Below are 14621 nucleotides of genomic sequence, written 5' to 3' on the forward strand. Positions count from 1 at the left end.
TGAAAACAGACCTTCCCTACGATCCCGCCATACCACTCTGGGCATCTACCCTGAACATCATAACCCAAGATATGATAAGGACACCTGCTCAGCTATGTTCATCTCTGCACTATTCACAATAGCCAGGCAATGGAAACAATCCAGATGCCTTACTGCAGATGAATGGATACAGAAAATGTGAGATATATATATATATACACACACACACACACACACACACACACACACACATATATATATACATACATACAGTGGAATTCTACATAGCCAACAGACAAGATAAAATAATGGCATTTGCAGGGAAGTGGATGAATCTAGAGCGAATCATGCTGAGTGAGACAAGTCAAGACTTAAGGAACAAAAGGTGCATGGTATCCTTAATATGTGGCTATTAAATCCAAAGAGTTCAAGAGCGAGGACTCAATATTTGCATATCCAATGCTATGGACATGGTAATGGAAATATAAACATAACTATATAGACATAAAAACCTATGACTCTATAGACATAATGTTTTATTTCATAAATTAATATGTTTCCATGACATACAAACCCTTAGCCTAATTTGGATTAAGTTCTAAAAACTAAGTCCCAGTGATTGTATATAGATTCCCTTCTTGAATACTTGTTTGTTAAACTTGTCATTTGAAATATGATGTAGGGAACTGGGAGCTTGGCCTAGTGGTAGAATGCTCTCCGAGCATGCATGAAGACCAGGGTTTGATTCCTTGGTACCACATACCTAGAAAAAAGCCGGAAATGGTGCTGAGGCTCAAGTGGTAGAGCTCTAGCCTTGCGAAAGTCCAAGGACAGTGTTCAGGCCCTAAGCCCAAGTCCAGGACTGGCAAAAAAAAAAAAAAGATTGGCTGGGAGTTTGGCCTACTGGTAGAGTGCTTGCCTAGCATGCACGAAGATCTGGGTTCGATTCCTTGGTACCACATACTTAGAAAAAAGCCGGAAGTGGTGCTGAGTCTCAAGTGGTAGAGCTCTAGCTTTGATAAAAATCCAAGGACAGTGCTCAGGCCCTGAGCTCAAGCCCAGGACTGGCAAAAAAAAAAAAAAAAAAAAAAAGAAAAAGAAAGAAATATGATGTAAAAATCAATGTTAATAAATCCTTTAATAAAAAAAAAAGCAAAAAAAAAACCACCTGAATCCCACCTTATTTGCTCTGGAGTGCCTCCTGACGTTGCATTAGTTATAGCCCAAGCTGCTTCTTTTCTGGTGCGAAATTCTGCTTTCTGAAGAATCTCAATCAAAACGGGAAAAATACTTCCATCTATAACAGCCTGAGAGGAGAAGCAAATATGATGCAACGTAATTAGTGAAAAGGGGGTTCTAAAAAGATTACTAAGTAGAGAAGTACTGATTTTAAATACTTACTTCTAAAAATATTGCCGAAAACCTGGCTTTAAAATGTCAGTTTTTTTAACAAAATGGTTGGAAATATTTTATCTGTAACCTAGCAACAAATGTGCAAATACTTTCTCCTTAAAAGGAAATCACCTTTACTATCTTGCTTGAACTCTGGGGGCCAGGGCGCTGTCCCTGAGCGCTTTCAGCTCAAGGCTACTGCCCTGCCCATGGAGCCACAGCACTACTTCCAATTTTCTAGTGGTTAATTGGAAATAAGAGTCTCCTGGTCTTTAGTGCCTGGGCTGGCTTTGCACTGTGATCCTCAGATTTCAGCCTCCTGAGCAGCTAGGATTACAGGTGTGAGCCACCACAGCACCTGGCTATTTTATATATTTGTTGAGATACTCACCCAGGCCTGGCCAGCCTAGAACCTGGAATAATCCTATCCTAGCACCTGCATGCTAGTATTTCTGGTGTGCAACACCATGTCTAGCTGGAAATTAGCTTTTAAAATAAGGATGAGTGTGGGATTGTGACCTAGTGGTAGAGTGCTCACCTAGCAGGCACAAAGCTCCTGATTCGATTCCTAGGTAGGACATACACAAACAAGCAGGAAGAGGCGCTATGGCTCAAGTGACACAGCACTGGCCTTGAGCAAAGTGTGCATAGACAGTGCTCAGGCCCTGAGTTCAAGCCCCAAGACTAGCAATCAATCAACCAATGACAATGGGCAGGATATAAGTTGTAAAGATGATAAAGCCCAGTTATATAATTGATAAAATGGATAGCTATTCACTAATTCAAGGAACCTGATAAGACCCTAATAAATCATTAAAAGCTGAGAAAACAAGTATTTTCACACCTAACTTATTTAAAACTGAAGAAAACTCATTACTTTCTAAAACCTAACAATTACATCAGGAACCATTAAGTATTGTGATAAATGTAATTACTATTCTTCACTAGAATACTAAAAACAAATACCATTATTTTACAGAAGCAAACTCTATGCTCTTTAAAATACTTTTTAGGGAGATTCTTTCAAAATACAGCCTTTTTTAGTGGTAGTAGTACTATTCACTACTGTCACTGATAAAATATCAGCTTCTGTCCAAAATAGCATCTGTTCCTATCTCAGATGATTAAGACATTTACCTGAATCTGAGCTCTATTTCCAGCAGTAATGTTAGAAACAGTCCAACAGGCTTCTTTTCTAATTGATTCCTTTGGGCTACTCAACAAGTGTAAGAGACAGGGTAATGCAGAACAATTCAAAATTACCTAAAACAGTGAGAAATGGAAACAAAAAGTTGTATACTAACTCAATACAGAAATGTACATATTTCTACTATACACACACATATATATATATGTACATACATACATACACATGCATATTTATCAAGCAGTCTAAAAGCAATTTGACATTTTAAAAATCCTAATGGCCAGTGCTAGTGGTTCACTGCTATAATCCTAGCTACTCAGCAAGCTGAACATCTAAGTATCAAGGTTCAGAGTTAGCAAGGGCAGAAAGTCCATGAGACTGTTCTCTCCAATTAAGCTCCAAAAAGCTGGGAGTAGAGCTGTGGCTCAAGTAGCAGAGCACACAAGCTAAGGCACAGCAACCAGGCATTGAGTTCAAGCCTTAGGACTGGCACACATACACAAAATCAATGCTAAGTTCAAGCCAGGTGCCAGTAGCTCATGCTGTAACCCTACTATTGGAGTTTGAAGCCAGCCTGAGTAGGAAAGTCCTTCAGACTTATCTCCAATAAATCACCAAAGAAGTTGGAAGCTGAGCAACAGCTCAAGTGAAAAAAAGCTAATCTTGAGCATACATGCTAGACAACACCTAGTCGCCCAGAGTTCAAGTCCCAGGACTGGCACACATATACACACATGCAAAGAGAAGAATGTTAGGTTTAATACCCACAACCATCAAAAAAGAAAGAAAACAATGTGCAGAATAAAAGTTTTCATTACTCTACTTTTCTTACTACTTTGTCAAGGTCTTTATTTCTTTCTAATTCTACTCAGCCTCCTGAGTAGCTAAGATTACAGGTGTGAGCCACCATGCCCGGCAAGTAAACTGTTTTTGAGAAAATTGCAAAACAAAAAAAATAGGCTAGAATTTAAAAATAAAAACACAATTTTTAGATGGCAAACAAGAGTCTTAAAAAAAAGTCATGCCTTAATTCATGATGATGTCTCATTATTCTTCCAAAGACATACATAGGTAGTTATAATAACCAATTCTGGAATTAATTAGTTTCACTCTGCTATTTTCAACCCCATTTGAAATTCATTCATAATCAGTCACCATTTAACTGTTTTTAGTTAGATTTAGTGTCTTTTTTTTTGGGGGGGGTGCCAGACCTGGTGCTTGAATTCAGAACCTGAGCACTGTTCATGAGCTTCTTTTTGCTAAAGACTAACACCCTATCACTTGAGCCACAACTCCACTTCTGGCTTTTTTGGTGATTGATTGGAGATGAAAGTCTCCTACCTAGGCTGGCTTTGAACCTCAATCTTTACACATGTCTGCCTCTACATCTATAATCATAAATAATTTTTTTCTATTTAAGTATTTCTTTACTTCAAGCACCTAGTTTTAGTTGTAACCCCTTAAGGAAATTTGGTATGTTGATCTCTTTCAAAAACTTCTACAATTGGGGCCAGGAGTTTGGCCTAGTGGTAGAGTGCTTGCCTAGCATGCACAAAGACCTAGGTTTGATTCCTTGGTACCACATACACAGAAAATGCTGGAAGTGGTACTGTGGCTCAAGTGGTAGAGTGCTAGCCCTGAGAAAGCCCAAGGTCAGTGCCCAGGCTGAGTTCAGTCCCCAGGACTGGCAAAAAAAAAAAAAAAAAAAAAAAAACTTCTACAGTATTTATTGACTGGTCCATTCATAATTCATACAAACATATCAATTAGGTTTATTTACTTTTTAAAATATTTTCTCCTTAATGTAATATAAGTTCCTGAAACAGAATATTTATCAAGTACTTTTTTTGGTGGCGGGGAGAAGAAGGGGAATGGTACTGGGGTTTGACTTAAGAGCCTCATATTTTCTCAGTTGGCAGTCTGTTACTTGAGCCACACCTCCAGCTGTTTACTCGGGGGATATTTTGGAGACAGTCTCTCAGACTTTTGTGCCAAGACTGGCTTCAAACATGATCCTCCAGACATCATCTTCCTGAGTAAATAGAATTACAAATGTGAGCCACCAGCACCCAGCTATCATATATTTCTATGGATCTATCATGATAATATTTTCCCAAATAGGTATCTGAGACAGATTACAAGTTGCCAAAAATACTTACTGCCCTGAATGTCTAAAAAAAACTTAGCATTAATTCTAAAGTATTGGTTAGTATATAACTAAGTGGTATGAAACATAATAAACAAGTTTACACTTGGGCCAGGAGTTTGGCCTAGTGGTGGAATGCTTGCCTAGCATGCATGAAGACCGGGGTTCGATTCCTTGGTAACACATATATAGAAAAAAGCCAGAAATGGTGCTGAGGTTCAAGTGGTAGAGCTCTAACCTTGAGAAAGTCCAAGGACAGTGCTCAGGCCCTGAGCTCAAGCTCAGGACTGGCAAAAAAAAAAAAAAGTTTGCACTTACCTGTGTTTGCATATCATCACCAGTCACAATATTACCAACTGCTCTTAATGCAGGTGATACAACTTTATAGTCATTGTGCCTAAAAAATAAAAATTTGACCTTATACACGAAAATATTTAAATTCAGAGAAAATTGCACAGTATCAACACTTCTATTCTGGTCATTCAGTCATTTCATTCACATTTTGCTGACTCCAAGAGATTAAAAAAAAAACAAAAAACTTGAGGTCATGTGCTATACTCAAATTTTTAGGTTATTCTACAGTCTCTCGTAATCAGAACAGTTCCTTAAGTCTTTCTTTTCCATAATCTTATCATTTTTGAAGATTATAAGCTATTCAATTTATCCAGGTTTTATGCATACACACATTTTTCCAATTGGACCATATTAAGTCTATTTTGTTCCATTATAGTGGCACTAAACTCTGGTCACTAAGATGGTGTCACCAGATTACTAACACTTTACCTCTGTTTATTCCCTTTTAGAATTCATATTTTAAGGGCCTGGAGTTTGGCCTAGTGGTTAAAGTGCTTGCCTAGCATGCATGAAGACCGGGTTCAATTCCATGGTACCACATACATAGAAAAAAGCCGGAAGTGGTGCTGAGGCTCAAGTGGTAGAGCTCTAGCCTTGAGAAAGTCCAAGGACAGTGCTCAAGCCCTGAGCTCAAGCCCAGGACTGGCAAAAAAAAAAAAAAAAAAAAAAAAAAACTCAGAAAAAAAAAAGAATTCATATTTTAAGGAGAAAATACTTTGAGACCTTGTAAAAATCCATTGTCCCACGCTTAGCATCTCTTGAAGCCCACTGTCTGAAGTAATAAGAAATTACTAATTTTGCTGCCAGTGATGATTTGTGAAGACTTTTAGTGTGGGCTTATGGTTTTCTGACATTCTTCAGTAATATACTTCATTTTCAAAGCTCAAACTGCCCTAGTTTTGGGCATGGGAACCTTGTCAAGTGAGTCTTTGTAGCATTCTTTGAGTTCTCACTATATTTTGTGTTCACTTTATTTTTTTAGTTCTATCTCTGGGGCCAGTCACACCTCTAAGTACTGGTTCCTTTAAATGAACATGTAGAAAAGAAGATTCATCTGCTCAATTTATTTCTAGAAGTGTGTCATTGTTCCTAGAGCCAGTATCTCTCTCTCTCTCTCTCTCTCTCTCTTTCACACACACACACACACACACACACACACACACACACAAAATCTCTTCATGTTATATAAAGTCATTCATTTACGTGGCAAGATCTAGCTGCTCAATTTATTTCTAGAAGTGTGTCACTGTTCCTAGAGCCAGTATCTCTCTCTCTCTCTCTCTCTCTCTCTCTCTCTCTCTCTCTCTCTCTCTCTCTCTCTCTCTCTCTCTCTCTCGCTCTCTTTCACACACACACACACACACCCATAATCTCTTCATGTTATATAAAGTCATGCATTTACATGGCAAGATCTAGCTTTAATCTAACATCACGGGATCATTCAGACTGCCCCCTTCCATATTTTATATTCCATTCTCTGACGACACAAGAAACCAGGTTCTTTTATCCTAACCCTTCTGTGTACAGATAACCTTCTGATCCATCTAAGTTGCTACCTCATAATGTACTGGATCTTAGAACTGCTTTAGGGTTCTTGCCTGTTCACTTTGGTAGGAACCATTTTCAAATGGAGCCTCAATTTCCCAATTGTACCTGCCTATTAACCTTCTATGTTGTTGGCTTCATACTAAGGTCTCACCAAACTTCTACTCTTTGTACTGGCTACTTCGTTTGGGTCTAATTAATGGCTTTTTGACAAAAGAGAGGAAGACAAATTTTTCAAAGAGAAATAAGATGATATTGAAGTTAAATATTGTGTATATGAGCACATGTATGAATGCATATCAGGACGTGCTCATTTGGCTAGTTTAATCATACCTGTACTGCTTGAAACATGCTTATAGTCAAACTGTTTTTTCTTGTTAATTGGAGCTATAATCTCAAAGACTTTTCTGCCTGGGCTGCCTTCAAACCTCAATCCTCTATATCTCAGCCTTCTGAGTAGCTTACAGGCAAGAATCATCAGCACCCAGCTTATATCTTCCATACCAAGTTTTATTTATATAGAAATACTGGTTGTTATTTTTTCTGTAAGAAGACAGCTAAACAGCCTGACAAAGACAATCATTATCTTTTATACAAATGAGATATAAACTGATTTTTATTATGACCTTTTATACAAACTATTGCAAGGAATAAAGCAGTGATTCTGTGAAAAAAAAATGTGTTCTGTATTTACTGTCTCATATACCATCATAGAAGCCAACAGGCATTTGTAAATACCTGTTAAATTAAGTCTCTTACTGAGAAAAAAAATCAGATAAAACCAAATGGATTAATTTACAAACTATTTTGTAAAATACAATTAAATAAATTCATTTGTAAATTAGGAACTTAAGGTTCAACTAGGATTACAGCTATTCTGTAAATGTTTGGTAACTGTTTAACTACTCATTAAGATAGTGACTTCTGAGGAGTTAATAACACTGGGTTAGTAATCTTCTTACAAAATTATACTAATATTAATCATAAATTATAGTTACATCAAAAGCTCCACCAATCTTCGACACACTCCAGAATCAATGACTGCTTGAATTTTATCATTGGGTCCATCAGAGAGATAAGAAAGGGCCCAACAAACATCTGCTAACACATCTGAGTCACTGCTAAACAATAATCGTGAGAGGACATTTAAGCAAGGTGAAACCTGGAAGGGAAGAAAGAGTTAAATTTCAATGTTTTCTTTATTCAAGACCAATTTTCCTTAGACAAATTTACAAATTCAATTTTAAACATTTAGTCTCTTCAAAGAAAAATAGGATGATATTCAAGTTAAATATTGTGTATATGAGCACATGTATGTGTGCATATCAGTACTCAAGGCCTTGTATGTGCTCATTTGGCTAGTTTATTCGTATCTGTACTACTTGAAACACACCAAAGAAATTAAAATACTGTTTTAAAATTATGATCACATATATGAATATGTAATTGATTATGGGTGATACTACTGATTCTTACCTTGAAATATGTGGTAAATACCTTTATAATAATGAAATATATTTGCTATCTCCTGATGTTTAAATTCATATAAATACTCCTCAAAATGTATACAAAAACTGTGAGATGTCTAAATGCTTCATGTTCAACAAAAATTGTTGACCTAAATAAGCTTCAACTTCAGTCATTACCTGAGCTTTACTAGAAATTAATCTAACCCACTTATGGAAAAGTTATGGAAAATATAAAGTAAACAAATTTCTGAAGGCTCGTCAAATAGAATCATTAAACAACTTGTTTGTTGTTGTTGACAGGTTCTCACGATGTAATACAGGTTGGCCTTGAGTTTTTTGGGTTTTTCTCCCGCTTTTCTTCTGTGGTGCTGGGGACTGAAGCTAGGGCCCTGCCAGGCAAATGGTGTACCACTGAATTATATTCCCTAATCTGCAATTTAGTATGTCTATTTCTTTCAGGAAGGAAGGTTTTTACTAGAAACGTAGGTATAACTAACATCCGATTCAACTACAGATATTTCTATCATTCTGAATAGTTTTGTTCTTGGTAAGTTCATTTTCTTTACTCAGGTATTTCAGTAAGATTTTTATCCTAAAAGTTCATCTTTTCCAAAATGATTCTGTTATATGAATGGAATCACACATGATGCAGTATTTATGTGGCTATTTTCAGTTACCTTTATCCCTCTGACTTATTGCATGGACCAGTAGTTTATTTTTTCATATTGAGTTCTATTCTATCAATTTTATCACACAAACATATCACAGTTTATTTACCTCCACCTATATTAGCACTTTTTCCAGTTTGGGTTTCCAATAACTAAAGATACAATAAATATTTGCATATAGGTCTTTTATAGACATACTATTTTATATCTTTTATTAAGTATCAGACATGAGAATGACATATATTTCATACAAAAAATCTATGCCATTTTATATTCCCAACTTTACAACAGTAGACCTGGATAAATTACCTTAATTTTTCTTTTTTTTTTGGAGGAGAAATGGTTTCAATTTTCAACGAACTAAAGTAGGATACCTTTAAAGTCAACTACAAGACTCATAAACGTGGTTATAGTTGTTGTTTCCAGGCAGCAGAATTGGATGGGTAAGAGAAAGAGTAGAAATTGGCAAATCTTAGAAATTTTTGAATGTGCAAATACTGTCAGGACAATGAAAACAATGTAATTAACAAAAAAGAGTACTTTCAACTTCAAGAAAAAAGTATTTCATAAGACAACTTGATTGGTAGAGACAAACTGCTTAACATGTACATTCTTTGCATACCTTACTAAAGTTTGGAGGAGGATTTTTGCCTCTACATAAATTTGAGAGGGCCCACACAGCATTTCTGGTTGTTGTAAGTCTGTTTGAATTTCCTAATAATCTGCCAAGGAAAAGAAAGACAGATATTGGTACTTTGCATGACAGAGAGACAAAGTAGTTATACTGATCAGGTAAAATAGATATTATGCAAAAAATTATTTTAAGAGACAGAAGACATTATATAATGATGAAATTTTAATCCATTAGAAGATACATCTCATGTTCACTGAATGAAAGACAAATCGTTCAGATGTCAATATAATGCAAAACAATATAGGCATTCAGAATAATGACTTTTTTGCAGAATATTTTTTAGTTATAAGAAGAATGAATTACTCTATACACAGTATAGCATGGATGAATTCTAAAAACAATATACTAAGACAAATGAGCCTGAAACAAATGTCGTATTAGATGTTTCATTTATGAAATATTTAGTATAGACAAATTCATAAAGATAGAAAGGGCTAAGATGATGCTAAGATGGGATATGACTGCCTGACCGATATTAAATTTCTATTTGAGTTAGTGAAAATGTTCGGGAAGTAAACAGTGATGATTGTTGAACAGTATTAGAAATATGCTTAATTCTATAGAACTGTATACTTTAAAAGTTAAAATAGTACATTTCATGTTTTCTGTACTTTATATATGAAAGTATTACAGATATTCCTATAAATATCCTTGATTGAGGCTTGATATCTATATCTATAGATATAAATATAGATATATCCCATTAGAAGTAATATAATTATACTGATTTTGTATAAAAGGGATTGACAACTATTTTTTTTTTTTTTTTGCCAGTCCTGGGCTTGAGCTCAGGGACTGAGCACTGTCCTTGGACTTTCTCAAGGCTAGCGCTCTACCACTTGAGCCTCAGCACCACTTCTGGCTTTTTTCTATGTATGTGGTACCGAGGAATCGAACCCGGGTCTTCATGCATGCTAGGCAAGCACTTTAACCACTAGGCCAAACTCCCGGCCCCTTGACAACTATTTTTTAGGAACTCTTAACATTGCTTTCCTGAAGCTATTCAATAGTGCTAATGGAGTATGAAAGAAACTAGATGTTAACTAAGTGAACAGATATTACTATTCAAATGAAGTTCATCTGAAAAGACATAAAACATATCAGATTTGGCTTACAGTATAAATTAGTCAAATCCGTTTTTTCTTTTCTTTTTTTGTTATTACTGGGCTTACTGTGTAAGAGTGTTAAATCTCTTCTTTAAGAGGTACATTTAGGCAATATGTGTCAGTATATATCCTACAGTAATTAAAGATTTATATTACTGGGAATCAAATGAGTTAGCAACAGTATAAAATTTCACTTAAACAAAACTGATTAATGTTAACAGAATTTTTTTTCATTGTTTAAGTAGTGGTATAAAAGGCTTTCGATTTCACAAGTCAGAGTATGAATACACTGTACCTTGACCAATTTGTATTTCCTTTAGCATTAGCTAAGTGTGAATTTCAACATGCAAAACAGAGAATTCATAGTAATTTTTTTTCTTAAAGTGACAGAAGTTAATAGCTAACTTGACTTAACCTTTTTATTACATACTTTAGAAACTACCCAACTTGAGATACAAAACAAAACAAACAAACAAAATTAGGGCAAGATACCCAAAGTAAAAAGAGAAACAAAATACTAGGTTAATCTATGGTCATATATGCAGCTCAGCTCAGAATGTTACACTGAAACTTTGCTTTATTAAAAGATTTCAGAATGACTCTAACATTGAACTCTAAATCACTATTTTCTTTTGTGACTCAGCTAAACTGTCATGTATCGAACATTAATTTTGGATAAAGCCAAAACTGATGAGATTGTAAGTGATTCAGTGGCTTAGAGTAGTTCTTTAATTAATGTTAGTTTTATAATGTTCTTTGGAGAAATTACTTCTGCCCACAGAAAGCTTTTATAGGAATGAAATCATTTACATATACTAATGCCTAGAAATTAATTCTATTCAATCTTCAGCTGGAGATGATGAAGAATGACACAGAAATGGTAAAGATTTGTATATTTACCTTGCCACTGGCATGTAGCCTAACTAAAGATCCTTTCAGTGTACTCACCTATTTTTCTTGAGAGTACAATGCCTGGTTAATCATATGAAGTACACACAGCTGAGAATAATGCTGCATTAACACAGTACTTTATCTTAAGATTTCTTATTTTATATACATAACTTATTAAATATAGTTTAAGAAAATACTAATGTATTTGAAAATCTGTCCTGATTTATCTAACTAGAATTAGCCTTGCTAATTCTAACATTACAAAACACTAATGACACTAACTGCACATGTAGAAAATATGGTAAAGTATAAATTTTAGTTTCCAAAAGTAGAATTGTAAAATTTTTTTTAAATACTTACTCTAAAAGAGGAGGAAGTATTTCACAATTTAAAACAAAATCTCTGCATTCTGCATTGTCACCAGCAATATTACCAAGTGCCCACACAGCCTTAGAAAAGTAAGAAAGAATATTCTCTCAGTATTTTAAATAAGATGCTCTCTTCAGAGGAAGATCTTAGCACAAAATGAATAAGGGAATAATTTTCAGTAACGTGCAAAAGGAAAATTAAGATAGAAAAAAAGAAAGAAAAACAAAGAATAAAAAGCCATTTTAAAGTATCTAAAATAAATGGAAAGAACATTAAAAAGTTTCCCTTACATTTTAGTAAAATGATTATTCCATTCAACGACGAGAACAATTTACATCGACAAAGTATTTATTTAGCAAATTTTCCAATTTATTTATATTGAAGTTTGTTCTTATGTCAAGAAATCCCCTAACTGGAGAGACTTTTTAATAAGAGGAGAAAAAAGGTAGGACACATGGCTCAAGTAATAAAGCACTTGCTTAGTTAAGTAGGCAAGGCCCTGAGTTCAAACCACAAGCAACAAAAAAAATTTCTTAAGGAGAGACAAAGCCTACAAAAATTAAGAGTGAATACGAAAACAACTTTTTAAGATTGGTTATGGTATATTATGATTTTTAAAATAAAAGTAAAATTAGTTATTAAATTAGTAAATAAAATTATTACTAAAGTCCATCTCAATAACAAATTATACAAATACCAATTATTATATTATTTCAAACTATTCATGTAAGTACAATGAACATTATGTTTCAACTTTGAAAATTTTAACATTTAAAAAAGAGTAACCATTTTCAACATCTACTTAAAATGATTTGGTTTTTGTTTAAAAAAAAATCCTTTAAAAGGGTAAACAACAACCCCTGTGAAGATACTTACCCTGTGGACTATAGTATTAGTGAGATTATAATTTGCTCTTTTTTTTGGGGGGGGGGATTTGTCATGAGACTTGAACTCTGGGCCTGGGCATTGTCCCTGAGCTCATCAGCTCAAGGCTACTGCCCTACCCCTTGAGCCACAGTGCCAATTCCCGTTTTTCTGGTGATTAATTGTAGATAAGAGTCTCACAGACTTTAGTGCCCAGGCTGGCTTTGAACCTTGATCCTCAGATCTCAACCTCCTGAGTAGTTAAGATTACACCAGTAATCGCCCGGCTGCTCTTATTTTTTCAGAGGCCAATTTCCTTTCATTGTTTAAACTATTATAAAGGTGATGTACAATGAGGTTACAATTACATAAGTCAGGTAAAAAGTACATTTATTTTTGGACAATGTCTCTCCCACTCTCCCAGTTTTTCCCTCCCATCCCCACTCATAAGCTGTATAGTTCATTCTCACCATAGTGTCTAGTGAGTTCCACTGCCGCATTTATTTTCCCCTTTGTCTCTCCATTTCTATGCTTTCCCTTACCCTCCCGAAGACATATGAATGAACAAGACAAAAAGAAAAGAAAATGAAAACAGCATCAAAGATAAAAACCTTTTGATTCCATTTTCTGACATTACTTTAATAAATATTATTTTATATGATCAGAGGCACATAGGCATGCACCTCTGTGTTCCTCTCCTAAGTTTCTCCTCTGCTGTATACAGAGTGCTGTATAATTTATCATTTACCAGTGTACTTTAGAACTAGCTTTCAAATATGAAAGAAAACATGCACTGACTGTCTCTCTCTGAACTTTGCTTACCTTCACTTCACATGATTTGTTCTAGCTCTATCTATTTCTCTTCAAATGATATATTATTCTGTCTAATGGCTGTATAAAATTTCATTGTATTTGAGTACATTTTTTTGATCCCCTCATGTGTCGTAGGGCATCTAGGCTGTTTCCATGGTTTGGTTACTGTGACTAGTGCAGCAATGAACATAGATGTGCAAATTATCTTTACAGTATCCTGGCTTGTGATGATCTACGTAGATGCCCAGGAATGGTATGGCTCGATCATAGGGAAGTTCTATGTTTAGCTTGAGGAACCTGCGGACTACTGTCCAGAGTAGTTGTAACAGTTTACATTCCCACCAACAGTGCAATAGGGTTCCTTTTTCCCCACATCCCTGCCAACATCTATTGTTCAAATTCATGATGTTGGCCAATCTAATTGGGGTGAGATAGAATCTCAGAGCTGCTTTGATTTGCATTTCCTTTATGGCCAGGGATGACGTGCATTTCTTTAAGTGTTTTCTATTCTTAGTTCTTCTTCTGATAAGTCTCTCCTTAGTTCCTTTGCCCATTTAGTGATACATTTATTAGCCATGAGAGGGGTTAGTTTCTTGAGCTCTTTTTATATTTTGGCTCTTAGTCATTGTCTAGGTTTCCCAGTTTGTTGGCTGGCTTTCTAGTTTAGTAACTATGTCCTTTGTCATTGGTTGTGGAGAAAATTTCTCCTACCTGCTCTGTACCTAAAACTCTTTCCAAAAAGTTTCGGTCTATGTCTATAAGTTTTAGTGTCACTTCTACTCTCTCTTGCAGTGATTTATAAGTTTCAGGTCTGATTTTGACTTCTCTGACCCATCTTGAGTTGCTATCAGTGCATGATGACAAACAAGGACTTGCTTTTAGTTTTTGGCATATGTAAGCCAAGTTTTCCCAACACCAATTATTTAAGAGGCTATTTTCCAGTGTATATCTTTGGCTCCCATATCAGATACAAGATAAACATAGATACACAGTTTTATTTCTGGGTCTTATTGGTCTTTTCTATTGCTCTTGGGTCTATTTTTGTGCCAATACTAGGTTGTTTTTGTTATTACAGCCTTATAGTAGAGCTTGAGGACAGGAATTGTGATATCATCATCATCATCATTTTTTTTTTTTTGGCCTAGAATTGCTTTGGCTTTTTGAAGTTTTTGCTGTTCCACATG

General features: G+C 35.2%; 1 protein-coding gene across 4 annotated transcripts in view; it reads right to left on the reverse strand.

Annotated features, from left to right (window-relative positions):
* Positions 1-14621, reverse strand: part of Kpna5 (karyopherin subunit alpha 5) — a 38285-nt gene that overhangs the window by 12196 nt on the left and 11468 nt on the right. For all 4 annotated transcript variants that reach the window (XM_090338239.1, XM_090338241.1, XM_090338238.1 and 1 more), the window contains 6 exons: positions 11752-11840; positions 9323-9422; positions 7562-7725; positions 4983-5061; positions 2509-2634; positions 1159-1286 (listed from right to left, as the gene is read on the reverse strand). In XM_090338239.1, coding sequence (XP_090194365.1) covers positions 1159-1286; positions 2509-2634; positions 4983-5061; positions 7562-7725; positions 9323-9422; positions 11752-11840 — 686 coding nt within the window. The remainder of the gene's footprint in view (positions 1-1158; positions 1287-2508; positions 2635-4982; positions 5062-7561; positions 7726-9322; positions 9423-11751; positions 11841-14621) is intronic.

Source organism: Megascapheus bottae, chromosome 8 (assembly GCF_031878675.1).
Source record: "Megascapheus bottae isolate mThoBot1 chromosome 8, mThoBot2.hap1, whole genome shotgun sequence".
In the NCBI taxonomy this organism is placed as follows: Eukaryota; Metazoa; Chordata; class Mammalia; order Rodentia; family Geomyidae; genus Megascapheus; species Megascapheus bottae.